This window comes from Phyllobates terribilis, unplaced genomic scaffold (assembly GCF_046119375.1).
Source record: "Phyllobates terribilis strain yellow unplaced genomic scaffold, ASM4611937v1 Scaffold_71__1_contigs__length_7168151, whole genome shotgun sequence".
Lineage (NCBI taxonomy): Eukaryota > Metazoa > Chordata > Amphibia > Anura > Dendrobatidae > Phyllobates > Phyllobates terribilis.
In genome coordinates this window covers 1,272,316-1,292,547 of record NW_027362831.1, presented here as the reverse complement: position 1 = coordinate 1,292,547, position 20,232 = coordinate 1,272,316, and the positions used below count along the sequence as shown (strand labels likewise).

At 46.2% G+C, this 20,232-nt stretch overlaps 1 protein-coding gene across 1 annotated transcript in view; it reads left to right on the top strand.

The window, feature by feature from the left end:
- The window catches only part of LOC141194451 (uncharacterized), a 66,847-nt gene that overhangs the window by 21,636 nt on the left and 24,979 nt on the right, over positions 1 to 20,232 (top strand). Inside the window, exons 4-8 of the mRNA XM_073662373.1 lie at positions 17,611 to 17,760; positions 17,890 to 18,069; positions 18,153 to 18,276; positions 18,360 to 18,457; positions 18,656 to 18,746. Of these exons, the coding sequence (XP_073518474.1) occupies positions 17,611 to 17,760; positions 17,890 to 18,069; positions 18,153 to 18,276; positions 18,360 to 18,457; positions 18,656 to 18,746 (643 nt within the window). The remainder of the gene's footprint in view (positions 1 to 17,610; positions 17,761 to 17,889; positions 18,070 to 18,152; positions 18,277 to 18,359; positions 18,458 to 18,655; positions 18,747 to 20,232) is intronic.

The window sequence follows — 20,232 nt, the reverse complement described above, 5'->3', positions numbered from 1 at the left end:
AGCTGAAGGCTGCTGCAGACCCATGAGATTCAGAAGATAAAAACTGGAAACAAAGGGGTTAATCTGCTCTGCCGTTGAAGAAAAGTGAAGAGATGTAGAATCCAATGTGAGCGGTTTATTCGTCAACGCGTTTCAACGTTTTACAACTTCTTCATCAGGACAAACCACGATATAGTCACAATCAGCAGAAGCAGGAATATATAGACAAGGCGTTAAATAAAGGCGCTAAAAATGGGGTCAACAAGATCATATGAACACGACGTCACATTTATCCTGCAGGTCAAGAGTTGCCATTTACATGTTTATATAATATTGTAAAAATGATGACAAAACACAGTGTTACAGATGGTAGTAAATATGAGACAAACAACTAATGAAGTGAAGAAAGAAATATATAATAAAAATAAAATAAATGGAATTGAACTTGTCTTGGAGCTTTCTTTGACAATGAGGAGATATATGAATGGTCATGTGAAGCCACGCAAGTGTTTGGAATTTCTATTCGTACAAAAAACAATAAAAGAACATATAGAAATGTATTTATATAATGAGCATGATAATTATAGTTATAAATTAGGTATATATGAATATACATGAAAAACTGGAGAGAACGCGCCTATAATCATAGTATAAATAAATATAGTCGATGGAGAAGCGAAGAACTAGGATATTCACACACAAAAGCATGTGGTAACACTCCTAGCTGTATGTTCTGTACCATTAGTTCAGTATAAATACACTGCTCAAAAAAATAAAGGGGACACTCAAATAGCACATCCTAGATCTGAATGAATGAAATATTCTCATTGAATACTTTGTTCTGTACAAAGTTGAATGTGCTGACAACAAAATCACACAAAAATCATCAATGGAAATCAAATTTATTAACCAATGGAGGCCTGGATTTGGAGTCACCCCCAAAATTAAAGTGGAAAAACACACTACAGGCTGATCCAACTTTGATGTAATGTCCTTAAAACAAGTCAAAATGAGGCTGAGTATTGTGTGTGGCCTCCACGTGCCTGTATGACCTCCCTACAACGCCTGAGCATACTACTGATGAGATTGCGGATGGTCTCCTGTGGGATCTCCTCCCAGACCTGGACTAAAGCATCCGCCAACTCCTGGACAGTCTGTGGTGCAACGTGACGTTGGTGGATGGAGTGAGACATGATGTCCCAGATGTGCTCAATCGGATTCAGGTTTGGTGAACTGGCGGGCCAGTCCATAGCTTCAATGCCTCCATCTTGCAGGAACTACATGGAGGGCTGTGCGGCCCTTCAAAGAAAAGCCACCCCACACCATTACTGACCAACTGCCAAACCGGTCATGCTGAAGGATGTTGCAGGCAGCATATCGCTCTCCACGGCGTCTCCAGACTCTGTCACGTCTGTCACATGTGCTCAGTGTGAACCTGCTTTCATCTGTGACGAGCACAGGGCGCCAGTGGCGACTTTGCCAATTCTGGTGTTCTGTGGCAAATGCCAAGCGTCCTGCACGGTGTTGGGCTGTGAGTTATATTCTGTTGTTTAAGTGTTCCCTTTATGTTTTTGAGCAGTGTATATTTGTAAAATGACAATTGATGGGACGCACAAGTCAGTGGAGTACAGGAACCCCGGCTACTAGAGGATGATTAACAGCAGAGAGATGCTCGTGTAGAGGAGGTGAGATATAATGGAGGCTATGGTGGGAAAAATAATTCCCCCGGTCATCAGAGATCACTAGCGTGAGAAATCATACATGAGTGATTTTTATGATTTACTCCAAATAAATCCACAAGTTTTAACCTATTGTGTTTCACTCAACCCCTGATCGCACGAAACATCTGAACTTTTACCAATGATTTGGGAACTCGCCCTCCAACGGGAGCGCCTCTAGGAACCATTTGCCATTTTAGACCCAAACTGCTGGAATTGATCCAGGTAATAAAGTTATGTACATCAGTACTAGAGTTATCCCAGATGATGAACAGGTCATTGATATAGCGTTTATAGAAAATATTATTATTAAAATTAGTATAATTAAAAATATTCTCAAAAATCCCCATAAATAAATTAGCTTAAGTTGGTGCTACTTACGAGCCCATCACTGTACCATGAATCTGATTATATGTTTTTTCTAGGAAAGTAAAATAATTTTTTTCTGGATAAAAGAAAGCCCCATAAGAAAGTCAGGAGTGGGTGAAAAATTCTGAAGTAGTGCACGTGTTTCTATTATACTTTTCTTCTGACTGTTCCACTCCTTGGCTTGGCTTACAAATACCGAGGTAAAAAACTCACCAAGTACTCAACATGTGCACGTGGCCTTAGAGGCGAACTCAGTAAGAAGTAAGAATGAAGACCAGTCCTCCTGCTGAGCCGCAACAAAACACCTTAAAGTTTGTTCCAAAGATTGACTTGTCCTTTCTGTCTGACCGGTTTCAGGGTGGTAGGCACAGGAAAATGACAAGTCAATCTCCAGTTTTTTACAAAAAGCTCTCCAGAATTTGGAAACAAATTGCACTCTACTATCAGACAATATGTTAGGAGCAATTCCATGCAATCTCACAACATGCCAAACAACCTGAGTGTCTCGGCATTAGGTAACCCTGACAAGGGAACAAAATGAGCCTGTTTACTGAATCAGCCAACCACCATCCAAATAACCATGTTCCCACCAGAAAGAGGCAAATCCGTGATGAAATTCAAGGACAGATGAGTCCACTGTCTTTCTGGAATTGGCAATGGAGCCAATTTCCCGGCCGGCCGATTATGATAGACTTTAGCGTGTGCACAAACTTCACAGGCGGATACAAAATCTTCAAGATCATTATTCATAAATGGCCACCAAAAAACCTAGTAATAGCATTCCACATAGCTGTGACCTCAGGATGACCACTCAAGATGCAATAATGCAACTCCTGAAACAGATCCAATATTAGGTACACAGCTACAAATAATTTGGACCCAGAAGTGGTGGAAGGAGCCAACGATTGGACTTTAAGGATCTCAGCTTCCAAATCCGAGGATACAGCAGAAACCACAATATCCTTAGGAATAATGGAGGATGAAAGAGAAACTGAACTAAAACTGCGATATAGTATGTCAGCCTTCACATTCTTAGATCCTGGCCTAAAAGTGATAGAGAAGTTGAATCTAGTGAAAAATAAGGACCCTCTGGCCTGTCTAGGAGTTAGCTGTTTAGCTGAATATACGATCAATAAATGTTAAATTCTTCTGGTCAGTGACCACAGTGACTTTATGAACTGCCCCCTCGAGAAAATGTCTCCATTCCTTAAAGGCTAATTTAACAGAGAGTAACTCACAATTCCCAACAGCATACGAAAATGTTCTCGAGAAAAAAGCACATGGCCGCAAATTAGTCAGAGTTTGGCAACACCTGAGATAAAACAGCCCTGACCTCCGAATCATCCACCTCCAGAATGAATGGTTCTTGGAGATGGGGTTGGATTAGAACAGGAGCAGACATAAAACACTCTTTCAATTTTTCAAAAGCCCCAATAGCATCCGGTGGCAAAACCTTTAAATCCGCCCCCTTCTTCATTCGTTCTCAAAAGTCTTCCCCACTTTCTCTGGTCAGATCATGCTCGATGTAGCATAGTGTTCGGGTGTTGGCAGTCACATACTGTTACTTTACATGATGTGTCCCTCTCACATCTCCAGCCTTTGCTTTAGTCAAAGCTTCTAAATCTCTCCAGGTACAGTTATAGGTCACTCGTATCTCCTGTAGGGATCTGACAAATGCTGCCAGACTCTTTTCAGGGTTTGTGAGCTGTTTTAGCATGGAAAGCTGGACCCCTGGGCTCCATGTACGGTATTCAGTCACCCTAACCTCCCTTGTGTCACCCCTATCCCACACCAGTTTCAGTGTCTCAAAAGATGTCGAGGTCTCGCCCTACATCGTCTCCTGTATGTCCTGTCTGATCCAGGGTAGTAATTTTTGCAGCAGTGGTGGAGGAAGCGTCTAGTCCACGCTGTGGGGAATCTGTTTTTATGACACGGGTCTGGGTGTACAGTGGGTACATGTGGACAGTACGTCCAATATTTGTCGGGTATTCACCTTTTGCTGTCTTATGTCGAGGAGCACCACAGGCACAGCAAGTGTCTCTACAGTCTGGTTTCTGTTGTCCACAGTTCCAACATGTCCATCCTACAGGTCCATTGAACGAAGGAGGCACCTGAGGAGTAGCTCTGGCAACAAGACTACTCAGAGTGGTAGTCGGCTGAATTGTTTGGGGGTCATACACATGATAACAATACTTATTGCCTGTCTTAACTTCTTTGCAACCACCAATCAGCACATCCTTTGAAACTATCAACTAATTCTTGGCGGTGCCCTCCAAACCGTGATCTTTCAACCAACCACTATTATTCTCTATAAACCTTTCCCATTTAACTTCACTTATAACACCACTTGAAGGCATTCTGCTCCGTACACCTCGTACACACATGGCTCCGCTCCGTACACCTCGTACACACACGGCTTCGCTCCATACACGCACGGCTCCGCTCCGTACACCTCGTACACACCCGGCTCTGCTCCGTACACCTCGTACACGCGCGGCTCTGCTCCGTACACCTCGTACACGCGCTGCTCTGCTCCGTACACCTCGTACATGCGCGGCTCTGCTCCGTACACCTCGTACACACACGGCTCCGCTGCGTACACCTCGTACACACACGGCTCTGCTCCGTACGCCTCAGACACACACGGCTTTGCTCCCTACAGCTCGTACACACACGGCTCCGCTTCATACACACGCGGCTCCGCTCTGTACACCTCGTACACGTGCGGCTCCGCTCCGTACACACACGGCTCTGCTCTGTACACCTCGCACACACCCGGCTCTGCTTCGTACACCTCGTACACACGCGGCTCTGCTCCGTACGCCTCGTACACACGCGGCTCCGCTCCGTACGCCTCGTACACACGCGGCTCCGCTCCGTACGCCTCGTACACACGCGGCTCCGCTCCGTACGCCTCGTACACACGCGGCTCCGCTCCGTACGCCTCGTACACACGCGGCTCCGCTCCGTACACCTCGTACATACGCGGCTCCGCTCCGTACACCTCGTACACACGCGGCTCCGCTCCATACACCTCGTACACACACGGCTCCGCTCCGTACACCTCGTACACGCGGCTCCGCTCCGTACACCTCGTACACACACGGCTCCGCTCCGTACACCTCGTACACGTGGCTCCGCTCTGTACACCTCGTACACGCGCGGCTCCGCTCTGTACACGCACGGCTCCGCTCCGTACGCCTCATACACACGCGGCTCTGCTCCGTACACCTCGTACACACGCGGCTCCGCTCCGTACACCTCGTACACACGCGGCTCTGCCCCGTACACCTCGTACACACGCGGCTCCGCTCCGTACACCTCGTACACACGCGGCTCGGCTCCGTACACCTCGTACACACGCGGCTCGGCTCCGTACACCTCGTACACACGCGGCTCGGCTCCGTACACCTCGTACACACGCGGCTCCGCTCCATACACCTCGTACACACGCGGCTCCGCTCCGTACGCCTCCTACACGCTCGGCTCCGCTCCGTACGCCTCGTACACACGCGGCTCTGCTCCGTACACCTCGTACACACGCGGCTCTGCTCCGTACACCTCGTACACACGCGGCTCTGCTCCGTACACCTCGCACACACGCGGCTCTGCTCCGTACACCTCGTACACACGCGGCTCTGCTCCGTACACCTCGTACACACGCGGCTCTGCTCCGTACACCTCGTACACACGCGGCTCTGCTCCGTACACCTCGTACACACGCGGCTCTGCTCCGTACACCTCGTACACACGCGGCTCCGCTCCGTACACCTCGTACACGCGCGGTTCCGCTCCGTACACCTCGTACACGCGCGGCTCCGCTCCGTACACCTCGTACACACACGGCTCCGCTCCGTACACCTCGTACACACACGGCTCCGCTCCGTACACCTCGTACACGCGCGGCTCCGCTCCGTACACCTCGTACACGCGCGGCTCCGCTCCGTACACCTCGTACACGCGCGGCTCCGCTCCGTACACCTCGTACACGCGCGGCTCCGCTCCGTACACCTCGTACACACACGGCTCCGCTCCGTACACCTCGTACACACACGGCTCCGCTCCGTACACCTCGTACACACGCGGCTCCGCTCCGTGCACCTCGTACACACGCGGCTCTGCTCCGTACGCCTCGTACACACACGGCTCCGCTCCGTACACCTCATACACACACAGCTCTGCTACATCCACACTGTAAACCCCTCCTGACCCCACACATAAACTTCAGCTCATCCAGCACCATGACAACCAGCACAGCAGAGTCCTGCATCCACTGAGGCCCCTGATCATGTGACCCCTGACTCCTCCCCTCCTGTGACCTCATCACAGGTCCTGTGCGCACAGAGCAGCCATATATGTGGTGGCGGCTCTGCAGGTGGAGGTATGTGGAGATTCCCCATTACGTATTGTTCTCATTAGTGATGAGCGAGCGTGTATTGTTAACCCTTCGGTGAGCACGCTCGGGTGCTCGGCATCTATGTTAGTGCCGCTGAGGCTGCATGTGTCAGGGTTGTTAGACAGCTGTGACACATGCAGGGATTTCCTAACAAACAGACAATTCATCAGACATGGTTCCATTAACAGACACCTTGGCTGAGGGTATTGTATAAAGGGCTCTAATGAAGTGAATAATTGGACCCAGAAACCCAAACCTATTTAACATCGAGAAGACAAACGACCAATTGAATTGGTCAAACACCTTCTCAGCGTCAATTAAATGACATTTTATTGCATGAAATAAGTAATTGATCACCTACCAACCCGCAAGAATTCTGCCTCTCACAGACCTGTTAGTTTTTCTTTAGGAAGCCCTCCTACTCTGCACTCATTGTCTGTATTAATTGCATCTTGTTACATGTATAGAAGACATCTGTCCACACACTCAATCAATCACACTCCAACCTCTCCACCATGGCCAAGTCCAAAGAGCTGTGTAAGGACATCAGGGACAAAATTGTAGACCTGCACAAGGCTGGGATGGTGTCATGGGTGTGTCAGATGTGACAGTCACCCTGCAGGTGGTTGCAGGAGATATATTAATTTAGCATTACATACACCTTCTTAGATCTGTCTCACTCTAGGACCCAGCGGCTACCTCCCTCTTGCTAATTAACACCCTGGCCTGGGTGTTTAAATACTTTCAGTCTGCAATAGGGAGGCGCCGGTGATATTCACATGTTTCCTTGTGAAAGCTTGGAGCAGGTGCAGTCTGCTTACTTCCTCTCTGGAGCAAAGAGGACATGTGTGTTATCTCTCTGAAGTCGGCTCAAGCCAAGTTATTTTCCCCCATATCTGTCTACCTTGTTGTCTTTAGTGTTTAGTGGGGACTGACTAGTGCTCACCCCCCCCCCATTCCCTAGCCAGGGCCAAGCGCTAGGTAAATACAGGGGTAGATTCCTGTGCGGCGATTGGCGAACAACCAATATAGGGACAGTAGGGGAGACAGGGTGATGTCAGATCAGTCTAGGAGGTCTCCACTCCCCCCTTCCCCTAATCCCTTCGTGTTGTATTTAGTCTTTCCCTCACCTTGCGTGATATTATCACTGGCTGTGCACATTTAGAGACAAAAAATAACAACTGACATTTGGGTTTAATTGTGTGTTGTTTTTTTTCGTGTGTGGGTTTTTTTCCTTTCTCCTTAGTATGGGTTCTGTTGCAGAGCTTACAGAGTGGCTGCACGGTCTGTCTCTGGAGGTGAATGACCTCCGTTGTGAGGTTCAGCAACAGCATCAGCGGCTACAGGTCGCTAATGTGGGGGTCTCTTCAGGTAGGCCTGTCCAGCCTGAACCCAAGGTTGCCCTCTTGGACAGGTTTTCAAGAGGTAGGGACAAGTTTTTTTGTATTCAAGGAGGCCTGGAAACTGTATTTTATACTTCGTCCTTACTCCTCCGGAAGTGAGGAGCAACGAGTAGGAATTGTGATCTCACTGTTGCAGGTCCACGATCCTGGGCTTTTTCTTTACCGCAGGATTCGGTTTGTCTCCAGTCTGTGGAGGTTTTTTTTGGGGCCCTGGCCCTCATCTGTGATGACCCTGACTGAGTCGCCTTTGCTGAGTCTAGGCTACGTCGCCTTTAGCAGGGCAATCGGTCAGTGGAGATGTTTAGTTCTGAATTCCGTAGATGGGCAACGGATTCTAAATGGAATGACTCAGCCCTTAGAAGCCAATTTTGTGAAGGTCTTACTGAAAGATTGAAAGATGCCTTGGCAGTATATGAAACCCCTCAGTCCTTGGAGGCTACCATGTCATTGGCCATACTTCTTGATAGATGCCTTCGGGATAGATGGGTGAGACCACCTTCTTTTTTTTGTGGGAAAAAGGGACATTTTATTGGGACCTGTCCTTCAATTCCTAAACAAAAGGACATCTCACAGCAGAGAGGATTCTCTTAAAACATAACCTTTACTTATAAAACTTTATATCCTATATAGTCATTACTGACTCAACATAATCCCTTTTAAACTCGGGACACAAAAAGACTTGTTACAGATATTTACAGGATACAGTCTCCTGATGAATATATCCAGTCCTGACTGTTAAATAACATTAATCATAATCTAAAGTGCTATTGTGCAATATAGAAAGAAAATGTGTGGATCTCACCCATTTTGCATGTAGACTCCATCCGGGATTTTCTATCTGTCTCAGTTGATCTTTTTCTGAGGACTGATGCTGCCCCGTCGTGCCCGTGGTGTTAGCTCACGCCCTAACAAGGGCAGTACCCAAGTGCACCTTCTAACATATCCCACAAAAATCCCTCCCGACACATTTCTTTTTTCTTACAGAGAGTTCATCAGAGGAGTATGTTTAGAATTTTGGGGAAGGCACAAATAATGCAAAGAGAGAAGGTGATTCTGTGCCAATAAAGTGTCAAAGTGAGTAAAACAAAAAATTCAATGAGCCTCACAATGGTGAGTGTTCATTACAGTGGTGCAGAGTGCTGCCACCACTATTGTTCCAAAAAATGTATGGGGAGATAATCCCACACACTCACTTCCTGTATGTAAATAGGTTTACTTTCCCTCCTTTCCAGGGAGTCCTATGTCACTTCCTGGGCGGGCTTATATCTCTTTTATATTTTGGTTGCTATAATTCCAGGGTTTTTCTATATAAAACCCATTGCTTTTTCAAATACATTATCCCATAATAGTGCTCTCATCAGACTCATTCCATTTTGTCCACCTTATATGTATTCCCACTCTTTCAAAACATGTAATTTCCTGCAGCGCGGAGTCTCGCAATCACATGACACGGCTGGGTCACATGACAAAATCCCCACGATCACAGGCTGTGACTCACCCGATCGAATAATTTCCACCGATTGGCAAGCCGCGGCCACATCTGGCCTCGCAAAGATGCCATCCACCCCCTAGACCTTTGTTGCCTGCTGCCCACAGCTTCTGGGACCCGAGGAGCCCGACAAAGAAAGCTGCAGAAGCCTTACCGCTCGCCCCAGGTGGGTTTGCATTGTGACCCCCCCCACCGCCCCTCGCCATCTTGACCTGGCGTGCACGCAGACTTGCTCCCTGAGAGGAGCGCGGCCTGGACGACACATCCGCGTCTGCCTCCGGCTCCAACAACCGGCTGATCGCGCGGCTCGCTCGGCGGGAGTGACGGAGAGACGGGAGGGGCGACGCCATTGAAGAGCGGTGAGAGCTCCGGAGATCACGGAGGCCTGAGATTCCCTTCAGCCCCGTCGCCAGAGCAAAGGGAACCAGACTGGGGGCGTGGGACTTAAGCAGTGCTGGGGAGAAGTGGAGACTCCTGCGACTGAGGCTGCAGCTCTTCTATTAAAATTAGCACTACAGACTCTGGCCAAATCTGAGCAGGGCTGAAGAATAATTAAGGACACAGAGGCTGAGGCTGCTACTTTTATATATAAAACAATACAGCAGGCCCCAGTGTCACCTGGACACCCACTGATATTCTATCACCAGCCCACTGTTCTAGCCCCAATTGAGCCTGCAAGCTATGTCCTGGGACTGATGTCTTGTGCATCTTAGAGGCAATAGAGAGGCTGTGCATAGAGCTTTATTGCACACTAATATAATCTCTCACCCTAGTGGATTGTACAGCTTTTTATTCTCTATTTCTGGTGTACTACAACTCCCACCAGTAGGATCTACCAGTAATATATTCGGATTCTGACCATATAACACTGCCTGATAAGATATGTCGTATTAAACACCCCTAAACCAGCAGGTGGAGCCATCGCACCATAACTTGACAATATTCTCCTCTACAGAGCTTTCCAGTAACACTATGGGGAAGTCCAGTGTTAAGCCCCCTAAAAATGCATCTAAAGCTGTGAAATCCGTCACCCAAGCTGATGTTGACCAATTCTTAAGGAAACAGGGCACTACAACAGAATCAACAAAGACCGCCAAGTTCTTAGTTATGACAAACATAGACGATTCTGACTCTGAGGTGGAAAGTGACTCGGATGGAGAATGCTCAGATAAGGATTCCACGGTTACTCGCTCTTTCATAAAGCGAATATTGGCTAAAACCCTTGAACCAATTAGTCGAGAATTGGCAGAGATAAAAAATGACCTTACCCAACAGGGCCACAGGATGGAGACGCTTGAACAATCCCAAACTGCACTCTCACAACAAGCCAATGCGCTGCTTGACAACTTAAATGCTCATGAACGACAACTACATCTGATCCATAATACCCTGGAAGATCACGAGAATCAGGAGCGACGCAGCAATATTAGAATTAAAGGCCTTCCCGAATCTGTGGCATTTGAAGCTCTGGGCAAAGCTGCAGTAGAGATCTTCAGGGGCATACTTGCTGATGATGACCCCCGAGAAATCGAACTAATCCGGGTCCATAGGGCCCTCCGACCCAAACCGCCCCAAGGAGAGGCACCCCAAAATGTATTATGTCGCTTTTTGGATTACCGAGTTAAAGATCTGATCCTCCGCAGAGCAAGGGAACAACAGGAGATCTCCTATGAAGACACACGGATCCAGCTCTTTCAAGATCTGTCGGCTATCACTTTGAAAAAACGAAGGTTGTTGAAACCTTTCACGGATGCTATACTGCAGAGGGGTCACCGTTTCCGTTGGTTATTCCCCTTCGGAGTCCACGTGACAGCAAGAGACATGAAGATCGTCGCCAGATCATCTGCCGATGTTAAAGCTGCCTGCAAAACCCTTGACATAACTCTTGCATCCTACCGTGATCTGGAGACATTTCATTCTGCGACGCTGATTCAACCCTTTCCGAGCCCAATCCCTTGGCAACAAGCGACCCCGAAAACACAACGCGCGAGGAGAAAGTCAGCTAAATCTCCGACTCCTAAAAGGCCTGATGATATCACCTGAGCGGTTTTGACACTCGCTGCTGTCCCATCTCTTCGTCGGTCCTTTTCGGGACAATTGAGAAAGAGTAAACTGTTTTGTTTCTTTCTCCTGGACTCTGTTGGTCTCGGTCAAGGAATTCGGAAACAGGCTTCGACCTCTCCCCTTTTTTGAATTCCTAAGTATGTGGTTTGACTCATCATACCATTCCCCCCTTCAGGTCTTGGCCTCGCTATTTGTTACTCCACGTAACTCTTGTTATGCCATGCTCTACAAGGATGTTTTCGTTGAATATAAATTTGTAAGTTGGGCATGCTCCCCTAAACTGGCTACTAATGCCAATCATTATATATGTGGTTTGAATTTGAATCTGGAATTGTTATATATTGTTTTCAATCAACTAAACTAATACTTACCTTTTTCCATTTCTCTTTGATCTCTAGTCTTTCCTCCCCTCCTTCCCCTCTTCCTATTCCCTTCCATCTCCTAATCCCTATAGGCACAAATAGCTTCTTTCCACGGGAAGTGCCACCTGAGAAAGACCTATACCACCATGACAGACGCCGATAAGGTAATTACTTTTGCATCCTTAAACGCCCATGGTCTAAACTCGCCGAGCTCCAGACACCCAACACTGCATAGACTTAAAAAACAAAACGCGGATGTGCTATTCATCCAAGAGACCCATTTTAAACCCAACAGATTGCCAAACTTTGAGCGTTCACTCTATGACACATGGTACCATGCCACATCAACTCAATCTGGCTCGAGAGGAGTCTCCATTGCTATGCTGCGGGGAGTCCCATTCCAGTTCAGAGAATCCCTCGTAGATCCTCAAGGGCGCTACATATGTGTTAAGGGGTTACTCAGTGGGTCATTGGTAACCCTATGTAGCCTGTACACACCCAACAAAAAATTGGTTAAATGGTTAATATCGATTCTAAAAAAGATAGAGAGCTTTAGAGAGGGTGTTCTCTTGATTGGAGGAGACCTCAACATTGCTCTGGAACCTATGCTGGACACTTCCAAACAAAAAAGCGCCATCTCTTCTAGAGATCTAGTGAGACTGCGTACCACTCTTAATTCTATGCAGCTAATTGACTCATGGAGATACTTAAATCCCTCCGTACGAGATTACACTTTCTATTCCAATCCTCATAAATCCTACCACCGTATAGATTACATTTTTGTACCAAGATCGCTCCTGCCTAGACTTTCTACTTCAAATATAACCCCGAACGTTTATTCAGACCACGCCACTGTATTACTTTCAATAATTACAGCCGGAATGCGCTCAGGTCCCAGATCTTGGCAGATAAATGAAGCACTACTGGGCTTACCTGCTATCCAGGCGCGACTGAGTAATAAACTTCACCAATACTTCCAACAAAACGAAATAGAGGGGACCTCCCCCCAGACCCTTTGGGAAGCACATACAACTGTGCTAAGAGGCGAACTTATCTCCATTGCATCTTATTATAACAAAAGGAGACATCAAGAAGTCCAAAACTTATACGACGATATAGCATAGCTGGAGCTGAACCACAAAAAAACCAATGACAATATAACTTTGGCCACCATCACTAGTAAGAGACAAAAATTGAAAGATATTCTTAATGTCAGTTCGGTGAAAATGTATGCGTTGTGGAAAAACAGGACGTTTGTACATGGAGATAAGGCCTCCAAATTTATTTTATCCCGGCTCCGCAAAAGACAAGCCCGCACCCACATCCACTCCATTGTGAACTCCAGCGGTGTTACAGCACAGAACCCCACTCACATTGAGACGGCCTTTCTGGAATACTATTCACAGCTATATAATCTTCGCCCAAATGACACAGAAGCTCATGAGATACAGAGAAAGTCAGATACTGCTCACTTTCTGCGAACACTGAATCTCCCTGTATTAACAACATCTAAACAAAACAAACTATCTAAACCCTTCACACTAGAGGAACTTCAGTCCACCCTGTCGAGGTGCCCGAAAGGCAAAGCCCCTGGTCCAGATGGGTTCTCTGCGCAATACTACAAAACTTTCGCCCCTCTCCTCTTGCCCCATCTTCTGAAGATTTTTAATGAAACATTAGAGGGTCAACCCTTTCCACAAGAAATGCTCGAAGCCAAAATATCATTAATACATAAAGATGGCAAGGACCCGACCCTATGTGGCAGCTACTGACCTATATCCCTATTGAATGTTGACCTGAAACTGCTGGCCAGTATGTTTGCACGTAGAATTGCCGAGTTCTTGCCAAATCTTAATTCATTGAATCAAACTGGATTTGTGGACAGGAGAGAGGGAAAGGACAATACTCACAAAATTTTGCACCTTCTTCAATATGCCAAAGCCCACAAGATCCCTTTGGTACTACTGGGTACAGATGCTGAGAAAGCCTTCCACACGATGAACTGGATCTACTTGGAGGAGACACTTCTACGCTTCAGCTTACCACCTGCACTGGTTACTGCCATTATGGCTATGTATCATAACCCGACTGCACGCATCAAAATCAACGATTCCTTGTCAAACACATTCACCATACGCAATGGGACCAGACAAGGCTGCCCGTTGTCTCCACTGTTGTTTGTCTTGGCAATGGAACCTTTATTGATCTCAATACAAGAAAATCAGGGGATAGAGGGCATCAGAATACACAACTCACATTTTAAAACAGCAGCTTTTGCTGATGACCTTCTGGTCCTCTTAACCAATCCTCTAAAGGGTCTCCCTGCCTTGATGGCGCTGGTGGAGCAATATGGCAGTCTCTCTAATTTCAAAATAAACCTCTCCAAATCGGAAGCTCTGGACTTTCATGTCCCCACACATTCCCTAGCAAAACTGGAAAACTTATACCCATTCACTTGGCCTAAGACCCATATCACATACCTTGGGGTGAAGATAGGCAGAAGGGAGATTTATTTAAATTGAACTTTCCCCCTCTGCTTGACTCCACAGTAAATCTCATTAAGCAGTGGAGAGACTCTTATCTATCGTGGATGGGGAGGAAAATTATATATATATTGATTGATATATATCCCACAGGACACCATCCGCAACCTCATCAGGAGCATGCCCAGGCGTTGTAGGGAGTTCATACAGGCACGGGGAGGCAACACACAATGCTGATCCTCATTTTGACTTGTTTTAAGGACTTTACATCAAAGTTTGATCAGCCTGTAGTGTGTTTTTCCACTTTAATTTTGGGGGTGACTCACTAAAAAAACACACTACAGGCTGATCCAACTTTGATGTAATGTCCTTAAAACAAGTCAAAATGAGGCTCAGTATTGTGTGTGGCCTCCACGTGCCTGTATGGCCTCCCTACAATGCCTGGGCATGTTCCTGATGAGGTTGCGGATGGTCTCCTGTGGGATCACCTCCCAGACCTGGACTAAAGCATCCGCCATCTCCTGGACAGTCTGTGGTGCAACGTGACGTTTGTGGATGGAGCGAGACATGATGTACCAGATGTGCTCAATCGGATTCAGGTCTGGGGAACGGGCGGGCCAGTCCATAGCTTCAATGCCTTCATCTTGCAGCAACTGCTGACACACTCCAGCCACATGAGGTCTGGCATTGTCCTGCATTAGGAGGAACCCAGGGCCAACCGCACCAGCATCAGGTCTCACAAGGGGTCTGAGGATCTCATTTCGGTACCTAATGGCAGTCGGGCTACCTCTGGCGAGCACATGGAGGGCTGTGCGGCCCTCCAAAGAAATGCCACCCCACACCGTTACTGACCCACTGCCAAACGGGTCATGCTGAAGGATGTTGCAGGCAGCAGATCGCTCTCCACGGCGTCTCCAGACTCTGTCACGTCTGTCACATGTGCTCAGTGAACCTGCTTTCATCTGTGAAGAGCACAGGGCGCGAGTGGCGACTTTGCCAATCCTGGTGTTCTGTGGCAAATGCAAAGCGTCTTGCATGGTGTTGGGCTGTGAGCACAACCCCCATCTGTGGACGTCGGGCCCTCATACCACCCTCATGGAGTCGGTTTCTAACCGTTTGTGCGGACACATGCACATTTGTGGCCTGCTGGAGGTCATTTTGCAGGGCTCTGGCAGTGCTCCTCCTGTTCCTCCTTGAACAAAGGCAGAGGTAGCGGTCCTGCTGCTGGGTTGTTGCCCTCCTACGGCCCCCTCCATGTCTCCTGGTTTACTGGCCTGTCTCCTGGTAGCGCCTCCAGCCTTTGGACACTACGCTGACAGACACAGCAAACCTTCTTGCCACACCTCGCATTGATGTGCCATCCCGGATGAGCTGCACTACCTGAGCAACTTCTGTGGGTTGTAGAGTCCGTCTCATGCTACCACGAGTGTGAAAGCACAACCAACATTCAAAAGTGACCAAAACATCAGCCAGAAAGCATTGGTACTGAGATGTGGTCTGTGGTCCCCACCTGCAGAACCACTCCTTTATTGAGGGTGTCCTTATAATTGCCAATAATTTCCATCTATTGTCTATTCCATTTGCACAACAGCATGTGAAATTGATTGTCAATCAGTGTTGCTTCCTAAGTGGACAGTTTGATTTCACAGAAATCTGATTTACTAGGAGTTATATTCTGTTGTTTAAGTGTTCCCTTTATGTTTTTGAGCAGTGTATATTTTTTCGAGGGGCTCAATTTCAGCTATTGCTGTTGGATCTGTGATTTCTATCTACGTCACAGTGTATATGATGTGTATAGGATAACTGAGTATAAGAAAGTTGTTATGGACGTGACTTAACTAACATTGTGCAGTGAGTCTGGTCTCCGTATAGTGACAGATATTTCTTGTTGCAAAATCTGTGATATTTTTTCACTTTAAATCTTTTTTTAAACAACTCTCCTTCGTGCGATCATACAACTTACAAGCCTCTGATTGCTCAGTTGATACACCTCCGTACAGAAGAACAGTGCATCATCACTGCCTGTCAGTATAATACTAACGGCCCCATACACATGAGATAATTGTTGACTGATCAGTCATTTGGCAGACGGTTATCTCTCCCGACTCCCCCATGCACACAAATATTCCAGCTTCCCTGTGGTCTGGATGAGCGAGTCGACAGGATTATCTACAGGAAGAACAAAAGGATTCGTTTCTGAAATTCAGGATACCAGATCCTTCTCTGCCCTGACATCATCTGTCGATCGGCCCCAAAATACTTCATATAGTCGACCAAGCCCCCCGAAATCAGTGCTTTCATGCAACTTTAGTCTGGGTATGTGGGCGTTAAAATGTAACTTATTGGGTGCTGACTCCGGCCTAATAGACTTTCATACATTGCAGGCCCAGACACCATTATTAGTCATTTAAGTATCGTAGTAACTAGGCAGCCACATAATATCAAGTACTTGGGGGAGGAGGGGCACAGAGCCGGACTCTGTCACACCTTCTTAGATGCCATATTTGCTTTTGTCAGCAGCAAGTGGTTAAACTGCCAGGATTTTGTTGCAGCCGAACCTGTGCCATCTCTGCGGTGAACATCTATGTTCTGGTGCCTAAAAGTTGTTTGTTTGTTTTTTAAACAAATTAAAGTGTTAAAAAATAGCAATGTGTCTTACGCTTTTTGTATGGCTTCTTTTTACCAGAATTGTTGGTGCCAATTTTCTTTTGAAACATTTTAATATCTGCTTTTTTCTTGTAATATTGGAAAGCCTAATGCCAGAAATAAACCCCATAAAACACTGCACATGGAGACCTTGGTATCAAATAAGAACTGTCTGCGGTGTTTGTGCAAACAAAAAAGCTTTTATAAAAGCCTCAAACATCTGTGTCTTAATCAGACATGAGATCTAACGTGATAGAAGATTACAGTCCGGGGAAGACGGGAAACATTTATATAGACGGCCGGTGGTGATGTAGTCAGTCACTCTCTGGCCAAATATGTTTCTAGAGCCATAGTAGAAGATGAAGAAGTCGTCCTCCTCATGAAGTAGTTATTTCTCATGTCACGTGTAATGAATATCTCGTGCAGTATTACCAATGCCGATTCCAGTGTCGGTAAATGAGACAAGAATTAGCGTCACCAAAGATGAGTCTATGAGAAAACATATTCAGCTGCAGACTCTGAGGAAGAAACTACTTGTTGTCTGTGGTCTAAAATATGTAGATTTTATTACTAGATGTAAAGAATAAAACTAAGCACTGCAAAATAATAAATCTCATATTTTTTCCCTTATTATCTCCAGTAATTGTATTATTACACAGGATTTTTATTATGTTACATTGGCTCATCATCTTCTCATTCAGATCTCTACAATATTATATTCTCTCAGTGAAGATCTTCAATACAAGAGAATTTTCCTTATTGATCCATCAAAGATGGATATGGACAGAGACAAGATGGCGGAGAGGATATTACACCTCACCCTAGAGATCCTCTTCCGGCTTACTGGAGAGGTGAGAGATTCTGATGACGTCACATTACATCATTCTTATCTATGGGAATAACAGATGGACAGAACTGGAGAGGTGAGGACTCTGGAAATGTCTGGAGGGAGATTTATTAATATGTCTCTCCATAACCAGGATTACATAGTAGTGAAGGAGACCTCTAGTGAGCGCTGTCAGGACCCTGTGTCTGAGGGATGGAGAAGACCCCTGAGCCCAATCACAGGGCCTCCACCTCTTTCCCTGATGCATGAAGACATCAATGACTGGAAGATCCTAGAACTCACCTACAAGATGATTGAGCTGCTGACTGGAGAGGTGACACTGCTGGGAATGCTGGGACATTAAACAGTATCGCTATGAAGGGATCAGGGGGATGATGGTATCATTGTATGTGTTAGGTTCCTATAAGGTGTCAGGATGTCGCCGTCTATTTCTCCATGGAGGAGTGGGAGTATTTAGAAGGACACAAAGATCTGTACAAGGACGTCATGATGGAGGTTCCCCAGCCCCTCACATCACCAGGTAATAGACAGGACTAAATACACACGGCCTATAATTATCTGTATGTAAAGAATGAATTCAGTCCCTGTATGTGTTTCCTCCAGATCTATCCAGTAAGAGGACAACACCAGAGAGATGTCCCCGTCCTCTTCTTCCACAGGACTGTAAACAAGAAGATCCCAATGTTCCTCAGGATCATCAGGTACATGGAGATAAGGTGTCATGAGATCTCCCCTATGATGTGTAGACGGCTGTGAAGGTCTTGTGTTCAGTCTTGTTTTATCCACCAGTATTATATGTTTTCTATTTGTGTAATGAGAACGGTGGAGATGGCAGGATTAGAGCTGATCATAGATGGGACTTCTCCATCTGTCTGTGACTTTCACAATATTTGTTTCAGGGTGAAGATCTGACCCATATTAATACTACAGAGACATATGTGAGGGGTGATGAGCGGTGTAAAGAGGAGATTCCTACATATGACTACCCAGGTGAGTAGTAACCACTAAATACAGAGAAGTCACAGATTTTTCTCTGTCACCGGCTGTGGCTGTTTTTTCGGTAGTGTAGTCCGGCTGTATCACAATCTTTTGCCTCTAGACCACAACATTCTCCTCCACCCAAAACTGTTCAAATGAATTTGGACATTGAAAACCCTTTTCTAGAGACCTTTAAAACCTGGAGGATCCACCTACCCCCTGGGATTAGTCTCTTACCTGCTGACTCTTACCTGCCCATATCTGTAAATTACAAATTACAAAGCTAAATGACAGCGTACGTAGAATGTGCTGACAAGTTAGAAAAAAGTAGAAAATTACTTGAAGAAAAATATTATTGGACGTCTTAGAGAAAGCGGAGGGTAATGATGCTGTTGGCTTCCTAGGACTCTGCTATCTTATTGGATTAATCTACCTTCTGTCACTTCTGTGCTGCTGAATGTGCTCATATGGTCCCTACAAGACCAGGTCCAGTCTTTCTGGCCAAATTTTGCATTTAGGATCGACAATATTCAATGTGCAGTGAGGGCCAAGTGTTAATTTCTGTACAATAAGAACAGTCTCCTTTTTTTCTGACTTTTCAATTTCTCTTAAAAACCGACTAACTTCAAACAGGATTGCAATAAGCTATACAAAAAACATTACACCTGTGCCATGATATATCTCTAAGCTGTGCGTGGCTGATGGCTGTAATATACATTTATTCCCGCCTGCAGGAGATGTGTTGGCTCCAGCCCTGGTTTCATGGATTCACTCCACGTCATAAATTCCATTATGTTTTCGATCCTAAGGAATTCAGATTACTACACAATCTCTCCTGAAATGGGGGCGCTAATATTTTCTCTACTTTTCTGGTCAGCACTCATCATAGCTCCACTGGTCCACCATAAATGAGTGCAACTCCGGTTTAGTGTTGTACATACGTTGGTGTTTGGGATGTAACATATATTTTTATTCTTGTATTTTATTTACATGTTCATTCTGTATGATAGTTCATTTGTGGCGGGATTGGCCTAAATTATGTGAGTCTGTAACTACCTGGTAGTTACAGACTGAAGTTTTTTTTTTTATGGAAGAATACTGTTCAGCTTGATCATTTCAGTCGGTGTTATTATCTATAGTCACAGTTTTGCCCATTACTCTTTAACCCCTCCTAATGGATCTGGAGTTACACAGAGACCCCTAGGCTTGGGCCATAGTGTTACTTGCTGTTCTGTTGAGTGAGATGGGAATAATAGTCAGGTAACCGGGTCAGAACCAGGAGGTCAGAGAAAATACAAAATCAGAAGACACAAGAGTAGTCAGTAAACGGGCCGAGGTCACAACAGGAAACAAATACACAAGCCGGGAGCTGAGCACAGAGGACTGAACCAGAGGAGAACAAGGCTGTATGCTTCCAGCTTTAGTAGGGTGCGGTGCTTTCCAGTTGGCTGAAGCAGGGAGCAGATTACTGCAGCTGGACAGCACACACACCCATACT